At 33.6% G+C, this 9,681-nt stretch overlaps 1 protein-coding gene across 34 annotated transcripts; it reads right to left on the bottom strand.

Annotated features, from left to right (window-relative positions):
- Positions 1-435: 435 nt before the first annotated feature.
- On the bottom strand, positions 436-9,005 carry LOC125497428 (uncharacterized). Of its 34 annotated transcripts, none has more exons than XR_008969598.1 (9): positions 8,607-9,005; positions 8,288-8,352; positions 6,804-6,856; positions 6,647-6,696; positions 4,262-5,024; positions 3,752-3,970; positions 3,386-3,442; positions 1,722-1,787; positions 436-798 (listed from the first exon to the last, which is right to left on the bottom strand). XR_008969598.1 is itself a non-coding variant. In XM_048644268.2 (6 exons), the coding sequence occupies exons 3-6, from the start codon at positions 4,360-4,362 to the stop codon at positions 693-695; spliced, it is 330 nt and encodes a 109-aa protein (XP_048500225.1). In that variant the 5' UTR covers positions 4,363-4,433; positions 8,288-8,352; positions 8,607-9,004; the 3' UTR covers positions 436-692. The 34 variants fall into 34 exon arrangements, 13 of the variants coding, with proteins under 13 accessions (XP_048500225.1, XP_048500227.1, XP_057251185.1 ...); XR_008969594.1 differs by lacking the exon at positions 436-798 and having other exon boundaries at positions 1,185-1,787; positions 3,752-3,802; positions 3,915-3,970; positions 8,607-9,004; XR_008969601.1 differs by lacking the exon at positions 3,386-3,442 and having other exon boundaries at positions 436-769; positions 8,607-9,004.
- Between the last annotated feature and the right edge of the window lie 676 nt (positions 9,006-9,681).

Genomic DNA, 9,681 nt, shown 5'->3' with positions numbered 1-9,681 from the left:
GCGCGCGCTTGGCTAGGAGTAGTTATATTGACATTAATGTCAGTTAACTGGCTTACTATAATTTCTTGTTAGTATAAAAATTGTCGAATATATGTCACGAGAAGCAATTTTTTTTCTTCGGATAACTTCCTTTTCTTTATCTAGTAATATATATTGCTACTTTTCGTTTTATCCAAAAAAAAAATCATATCCCACTCACATTTTTCACCCCATATAGCCATATCTCCCATGTTATTCCTCTATTTTGCTAGAGAATCTTCTTTAGACTATCAAGGTGAAAAATTATTATATTTAGAATCCTTTTACATATAATACCAAATTTTTGAAAAATATAATACCAAAATATAGTTCTACGTTTGAAAAAAATGTTTGTGCATAAACATTCTTATCATCATTTAGCTCGAAGTATTAACAACCTTCAATACACACATGTAATAGAAAAGAAAAAGGTTTTTATATCATTGCTTTTTGTATTTTGGATAGAAACATATTGCTTATAACATCTAAAAAAATGTCACAACTTATAAGCATTAAGAAGGTGGATTTCGAATCTAAATAATTACTTAATAACTTCATTAGCAATATTATACAAGATTAAGTCAAAAAGAATGTGTGAAAAGTTGACTTAATAAGCTTAGCTGTCTATCTCCTTCACTGGCTTCACATGCACCAAGTCTCTCAAAGGACTTCTTTTACTTGGTACCTCTAACAGAGAATGCTTCCTCAATTCTGACTTCCATATTTTCGTGCTGCCTCAACAATTTTCTAGCTGAAAAGAAGGTGACCAAAAGGAGGATACTGATACATGAATTCCACAATAACTGTACGTGAGTTTGCAAGCTCAAGTAGAACCAACACTATTAAGAATATCCGCTTATAATCCATGTTTCTTTGGATTTTCATCCATTAGTTCAGATTGGATGGTTAGGTTATCTATGATTTCGAGTGAACTTGCCAACTCTTCACCATCTAGTTATGGCCCTTTTAATTAAAATTTGCTTTCATAGTTAAAAATAAATAAAATTACAAAAAATTAAAATTTGCTTTCATAGTTAAAAATAAATAAAATTACAAAGTTTTGATATAACGGTTAATGTCGAACAAATTGCTAAACAGATAGGAACACCAAAAACTGCTATTCGTTTGTACAATTAAATTTGTGTCAAGCAAAAATTGTATTAATATACAAAAAAAAAGAACGCATTCTTTTTCTTTTATCAAAATAGGTGAAATGTTACATCATCTCCAAGAAAAGAATATGAGCCCTAGAGTAATAAGGACCTCTAGATCCAAATGTATAAAGGCACTATCTGATTTTAAGAACTGAATGAGACAAACTCAAACCTTTTGCTTTTATGCCAAATTCATCATATCACCCAAAACTCAGAAATTACATCCAATGTACATGTTTGTTGATCACAGTCACAGTTCTAAGACTTGGCTAAAGAGTGCCGAAGTAGTACACAATGAACTTAAGAAGCCCTTTTTTATCACAAGATACAACACACATCATTTCAACTGTAGTTCATGGATGCCCATTTGCTGGAAGTGCAATTTTGTCTGGTGGTACATACAAAATTAAGATAATTTCTGACCTAAGCTTATCAATTTTATCAGCACTGGTAACTAAAGCACTGTGATGACCATTTGTATGTTCCTTGCCAGTTTCAGAACTAATAATATTTCCTGGTACAGATTCGAAAATTACAATGAGCAATTACCTAGCCACATCCAAAGAAACTTTCTTGCCAAGTGATGATTTTTCAGCATACACTCTGTTATTTTTCCTGAATATAACAGACAAGGTGTAATTTGTTAGGTATAACTCTGATTTCATAGAGATTGGAGATGTTCTTTAGATTAACATAGATCAAGCACAAAAAATTCCAGGAAACAATAAAAACTATAGTGACAATCAAGTATTGGTCACATGGGGGTCAAGAAACAATAGTAGTAAAGGGGATAACGCAAATCATACTGAAACAATCTATAACATAATTGTATACCCGACTCTGAAAAAAACATACTTAACACAAAACTTCTTGAACACTTCATTCAGACACTAAGTCAACACTAAAAGACTTAAACAACTCAATTGAGATCATCAACACCCCCAAATGAAAAAAAAAGTAAAAATTCAATCAATACCTCAACAATCAAGATGTAGAAGAGAAGGAGCAGCCTAATACATAAACACCAAAAAAAAAAAATCAAACCTATAATACGAGCGAAGGTTGAAAGTTGTGATTTTTTTTTTCCTTCTACTAAACAATCCCTAAAACACAGAAGAACTAAAGATTATACAAGCAAACAAATTTCCCTAGTATAATAGAGATAAGCAAAAAAGCACATCTTCCAAGTCGACACACGCGAAAGTCCAACTAACTACAATCAAAGTCTTTGAAAAGGTAAAAGAACAAAAATTTGAACGAAAGAATTAAGAACTCATATGAAATCAGGGTTTCATATGGGAAACAAGCAACAAAAAATGCGAAACAACAAACGTCAAAAACAACAGATTCATCAGCAGGGAAAAAAGAAGCAAGATCCGGTTCCAAACTCGCCAATTTCACAGGGAAAAGAAAACTAAACAGTCAATGAATGCGCATATACAACTCCTCCTCTTCTTCTTTAGCATCTATTTCATCGGACAAATCAAGTACTTCACTATGAGTAACTGATTTAATAAAGGTTTTTTAAAAATGCATTGTTTTAGTACAATAGTGACTTATTGGGCAACTCCTCTTTTCTTTCAATATTTGTATGTGTTCAAAAGAGCCTCTATGTAGGACTTTACTGCCCTTTTCTCTATTTAGTTTTTTTGGTTCTTGGAAACTATGGTTTTGGGTCCATGGCTTGGCAGATACACATGTAAATAATTTAAACACTAATGCACACAACTCCCAGTTAGAGGTGATCATGGGCCGCGCCGGGCCGGGCCGCGGCCAAAAAAAATTGCCCATTGGCCGGGCCGGGCCTAAATTCGGGCCGAATTTTTGTGTCCAAAGCCCGCTATTTCGGGCCGGGCTTAGCGGGCTTTTGCGGGCCAAGCCAAAAAATAGACTAAAAAGTCGTTTTTAACTTGCCCAAAGCCCGCCCAAAAACAAAACACAAAAAAACGACCGGGGCGGGCCCGGCCCAGCCCGCGGGCCGAAAAATTCTGCCCAAAACCCGGCCCAAAAACGGGCCGGGCCAAAATGATCACCTCTACTCCCAGTATACTAACAAAATGTCTTAAGCGAATGTAAAGTACCAACATCAGAGTGCCTAATGACGATTAAATAGCCAAGCACTTTGATTAGTTGATACCTGCAAATTTTTCGTTTTTGCTTCTAGAATTTAGTCACAAAGCAAGAATACTAAGTAGGAGTATAGGAAAACATACCTATAATACGAGCTAAGGTTGAAAGTAGTGATTTTTTTTCCTTCTACTATACAATCCCTAAAACACAGAAGAACTAAAGGTTATACAAGCAAATAAATTTCCCTAGTATAATAGAGATGAGCAAAAAAAGCACATCTTCCAGGTCGACACACGCAAAAGTCCAACTAACTACAATCAAACAGATGAATAATAACTTTTTTACAAAAATGAGATACAAAACCGTACACAAAAGTCCAAGTCGACACACACAGAAGGCCCTCAAATCCAACATACCATCATAGAACGCAAAGCACACCTGAACAACAACACCTAGGGCAACTACCTCATAAAACCGGAAAGTAATTTCTATAGGGGAAAATGGATTACCATACTGGCGAGGGTGTTGTTTTGTGTTCGTATAACATCAACTGTACTATACTGCATCCTCACAAAAACACGTGTCAAAGATAAGGATTAGGAGATGATACATAAGCATGGAAGTAAATCTACTTTTGTTCTGTAATAGTTGCTCCAGTAAAGAGGAGATTACCATATTGGTGAGCTAACTTTGGGTTCGCCTAATATCCATGGGCATATCATGTGATTCTACAAGAACGACTAAAATTCATGGCAACACATAAAATTGTACACAAGAAATCCTATGTTATACAAAAATTTATTTAAGCACCACAATATCTAAACAATTAGAATTTGAGCATGTCATACATACACAATAAGGGTATAACAATGAGGATACTAATAGGCAATCGCTACACCCATCATAGAGGAAACAAAACAATCCAAAATATTAAAAAAATGAATATAACAATGAGGGTATTACACATAAGTGGTTGAAAAACACAAATAATGAGGGAATTGAGAATTTTCGAGGCAAACCTATAAATTAGTGGACTGAAAGAAGGTGAAGTAGCACGCAAAGACAAGCCCACGAGAGAAGATCTACATCCAAATCCAAAAATACTCATAATAAAACCCATTATTGATTCTTCTTCCAAATATAGCTCACGGAGAGAAAAACTTCACTTCTTCCTATTTTTCCCTGAATTCACTAAACCCAAATATTTCAGAGAAAAAGAAGAAAAGGATTAGGATTTCTAACAGAATATCTCATCAAAATTAAATAAATACACTTTTATATTTTAAAGAAAAGAAACACATATATTACAGATGTTCACTAAGCAAGGCAATCAAACTGATATTATTGGCAAAAAACAAAAAGAGAATTACAATAAAAAAAATAAAACATTGAAAAATGATCGCAAACTCCAACAACAACATATAGGAACATCTTGCTCAGAAGCTTTTACCAACAACAATGGGTCGTCGACAACCATCGTCCTTGTCCCGAAACCCTAAATGCTTATTCTGCCTTAGGTTAATTATCATGAAAATAGGAAAAAACTGAGATACATAAATCAGAAAATCGACCCAAAGAAAAAAGAAAGAAGACCATATATTAGTGAGAACTTTGAGCTTTACCAAATTCACTCTACTATCAAATGAATATCAACAAGCAAGAAGATAGTCTAGAATAAGTGAAAACGCAGGAACAAACATACCCAAAATTGGAAATTGAAACACCATTGCATCATCCGCCTTTGCGTGCTCTACCATAGATAAACCCTAGCTTGTTCAGGAACTGAAAATCAATGAAATCGAGAAAGATCTGGAAAAGGTGACTTTTGGCAAAAGAGGAGAGAGAGTCAGACATTGAGGAGAGAGAAGAGGAGAGAAACAACGCAACCGATGAAAGACAGGGAAATAGGGAAGAAAGAGAATATTGTGCGGCTGAGATGAAGGCTCAAATGAAGGGCTACTGAGATTTGCCTGACCTTATGAACAGTTTATATTAAGGATTTCTCACCCATTCACTATTGATTGCTACAGTAGCAATAATTGTCACTTTTAAATGGTTATGGATTCATCAGCACAAAAATTTCCGTATCATATATGCTTCCACTCATCCCATGTATTCATTTTTTTCTTTCGCAAAGTCCTTTTTGTTTCATGGTGTCTGTCTAGCTTAAAATATCATCACATGTTATAAACATGGAAACCCCCTTGCACAACAAACAACCCCTCGCACTCCCTACCGAGACCTCCCTACCTGGACAGCCTGCACAGCCCCCTCTACCTGGACAGCCTGCACAGCCCCCTGCACAAACTCCCCTACACTCCCTACACAACCCCCTGCATTCCCTGCACAACCCTCCCACCCGCACAGCCTGCATTGCCAGCTCCCCTATGCACCTGCACCCCCTTGTCAACCTCCTCCGCCCTTGCACAACCCCCCCCGAATAACAGTAATAATAAAATATACAGCTCAAAATATTATATTCTTAAATGTTCTAGATATCCGAAAATACCAAAAGGCACATCACTCTTGCCAAAGCACTAATGATTTTCTAAGTCATACAAACTCTTCTCACCATACATTCAAATTTATCCCGTCTAGGATAATATCTATGTTGTGTAAACAATTAGTTATTCATGGACTGGAGGGGATATATGTTTACATTAATTTTTTTTTAGTAAACTGCAAAATGTATCTAATAATTAGAGTGGTATTATTTAACATAACTCATAATCAGCTATAAGAAAATCCAAAGGAACTCTTGACCATATATCTATATCAAATCAAATCAATAAACACACTAAGAGTCTAAGACCTCAAATATCTAGACCATATGTATGAGTTTGATGTCTTTGTAATTACCTTAAATTTCATCGCTAATTTGATATGATATGGTTAGAACTCAATAGTAAATAGTGCAGCTTTAGTACAATACATTTATGTAGATACTAACATTCCAAAGCAGTATAGGGGCTCATAACTTTTCAGTAGAATGTTGTTCCTCATGAACAATTTCATCATGTTTTTTAAGCAAGACAATCCACATAAAACATCAGAACTAAATTACAAAAGGCTCACTGCTTATGTCTTTTTTAGATACACAACAAGTCACTGCTCAAAAGAGCGAAAATAGCAATCTATCTAATCACGGTATTATTAAACTACTGCTGCTTCTTTGATCACTTGGTCAATGTTCTTTCTTGTTTGTGCTCGTTGAAATTGCTATGAATATTTCAAATAATTCTAAAGTATTACTTTATGATATGATGTCTTCTCTCTTTGACATAAAGCCATATATGAGCATATTTATGTCAATCTAGCCTACCACATTTACATTATGTGAATATGATGCACTTATTGAGTAATAAATAGCAAGTTTGAAAGATATTTGAAAATTAACAACATACCTTGAATTGTTAAAAGCGAATTGCAATCATTCAAAAGTTTTCCTCGAAAACTCCAATAACATCAAAACATAACAACAACAAATAAATAACAACATATTAGGAAATTGAAACAAATTTATAAGGAAATCAAAGTTTATATGAAGTAATTGAAAGTTACCTTACTATGATTAGAGTTTAAGAGGTGATATCTAGGGACCGGAGAAAGGATAGCTATGAAAACAACATTCGAACGTCAAAAACAGCCAAAATATCATTTAATCTAACAAAAATTGCAAGAAATTTGTGAATTACTCGGCGATTATCGAAGAAATGAGAGTTTAACGAATCAACAGAAAACTTCATGTAGAATTATCAACAAAACCTATGTTTATACTCTGGCGACTACAGAACTTTAAGGAAGGGCAAAAAATTGATACTCCGGGAGAGAAATTTAAGAAGAAGAAGAGAGATAAATTAAAATGATAAACTCACTTCTTTTTATCAAGATTGTAGAGAATAAAATAAAATTACTTTAAATGTCAGAACTTTATAATCACTCGAATTTCACAAAATCTAACCCACAAGAAATGAAGAGAAAGAAAACGAAAAGTAATGAAACCTTTGCATTATCATGTTAACAAAGAACCAACAAAAGCAACAAATATAATATCATCTTAAAATTGCCAACAAAAAGCTAATCTCACCTAGACCCGTGAAATCCATGAGAATAGAACGAATTTTGGAATAGAATGAATCTCGATTCGCTACAAAACAATTGAATGAACTCATCCTCGCCATATTTCAAGCTATAATGAGATACTATACCATATTTATTATCTCATATGCATTTTGATCAATGTCCAAGGTACACAAACTGACCATACTTTCATCTTAAAATAGCATGATACAGGCCGAGTTTGTTGAGCTGGTGATCAATTGAATCAAACAACAATCCTCAATATAATCAACATGATAATAAACATCTTCCAAAATAACGATATACGCAAGCCTCAAGCATGAAGTTGGCAAATTGTAACGAACTAAACATAAACAACCATTCTAGAGACACAAGTATCAAATTTTTCTTCAGGTGACAAAATATAGCGACTGTTCTTGAATATTATTGGGATCGGAGCAAAATTTAAAAAATGGGCCCCTAACTATCTACTACACAAGTGTTTGCACTGCAAACCAGACAAAGCCACAATGTCAAATAAATGAAATTATTTAAGTGGAATTAAGAGTAAAATAATGGACAGAATGTTGTACTTGTTATTTGTTAAGTAAAATGTTTTACAATTCCACTGTTTCCATAGTGATAGGAATGAAGATTAGAATGATGGACACAATTTCATTAATTTGACTCATGAACATTCTTTATAATTCTACATATCATAAACTGATAAAGTCGTAAAGATCAATGTGCTGCATAATTAATTAACACAAATCATATCTAGTTCAATACTTCAATTGAAGAACTAATTGAGAGTGAAAATTCTACCCACTAATAATCATATCCACTTCCCTAACCACGCTAGAAATCAATAAATCAAGAACAAACTAATTAAAAGTAAAAAATTAAAAAATACAAATTAAAATTAGCTATTAGTATAATTAACACAAATTAAAAAAAGAAATGAATTCAACAATAGAATTACAAACCTCATATAATGGCTAATGCTGAATCTTGACACTTAGACTGCAATTCCCAATTCACAAATGAAGCACTGGGTAGAAATTTTGGCAGTGAGTGGGTAGTGAATAGAATTTTTACAAGATGAATACTGAAGTTGCAGAGAGGAAGTTTTAGTTTTGGTTCTTCACTTCTCTTCCTTTCTGATCTTCAGCGTTTTCTTTCAACTTTATTTTTTTAGAAAAATTCACAGCACTTTCCACCAAATATCCTCATTTTCTCAAAAACCATCAATTAATCACAAAATTAAAGCTAAAATTAAGATAAAAAAATAAAATAAAAACTTACTGGGACTTTCAAACATGAAAGTAACAATATCACTTCCATCATCAACCTTAATAGTAATAATATCATCATTTCCAGCGCATTTTAGCATTTTCGCCATGTTAGTAAGATTCACCCCCATAGAAATATTCCTACACATCTATAGCTTGGAGAGAGAAACCAGTGACTGAACAATCAAAGTTTGCATCGGTAACCAAATCTTTGATAGAATCTAGAACCTTCTTCAGAAGACGTCCTTGTACTAATAGTAATTCCAACATTTTTTTCTTGAAATTTTGCTGGGTGAAGAAATTTCAAGGGTTAGGGTTTCGAAAAAGCAAATAGCAATGAAGAAAGGAGAGAGGACAGGGGAGAGAGAAGATAAAGACAGTGAGAAAGGCAGAGAGAGGACAGAGAACAGACGTGAAGAAGAGGAGATAAAGCAAAAAATTGTGCGGCTAAGATTGAAAAACAAATGAAGGGTTGAGATTTCCCAACCTTAGGAACAGTAAATTTCATGCTTTTATCACCCAAAACACTATTTATTGCTACAGTAGCAAACTTTGCCACTTTTAAAAGGTTATGGATTGATTGATTTTGATATTAATAAGAATAACCAGTTTTTATAAAATTTGATTAGTTTCCTTAAATATTAGATGCTTGATTGATGTAATTGATTCAATTATTTAGAAATAACATAACTGGTTTGTGTGAATCATTTTTTTTCCTTACATGTTAGTTGTTACACGTTTGATTTAAGTAATTGGTTCAATTTCAAGTTCCTAACATAACCAGTTATTCAAATTGATTTTTTTCTTGAAATGTTATAAGCTTGATTAAACTATTTGATATAATTGACATCACCATATCAATAATTCTGGTGTGGGTGAGAAGAAGAATAACAATGCCATGTGGCATGGTCTTATAATGCTTGGTGAAATCTAGGAGTAACGAAAGGAGAATAAGCTTTATGGAACGCCACCTATGATGAGTTTTTCTTCCTTCATTATTACATAAGAGGCAATTATAGCGCGCGTGATTGAATTTGATCTCCCTAGTATAAGAGGAAATAATAGCGTGATTGCATTTTATTTGTTAG

The sequence above is a fragment of the Beta vulgaris genome, chromosome 5 (assembly GCF_026745355.1).
Source record: "Beta vulgaris subsp. vulgaris cultivar EL10 chromosome 5, EL10.2, whole genome shotgun sequence".
NCBI lineage: Eukaryota > Viridiplantae > Streptophyta > Magnoliopsida > Caryophyllales > Amaranthaceae > Beta > Beta vulgaris.
The sequence above is the reverse complement of the archived record's forward strand: the minus strand, read 5'-3'. Positions and strand labels throughout refer to the sequence as shown.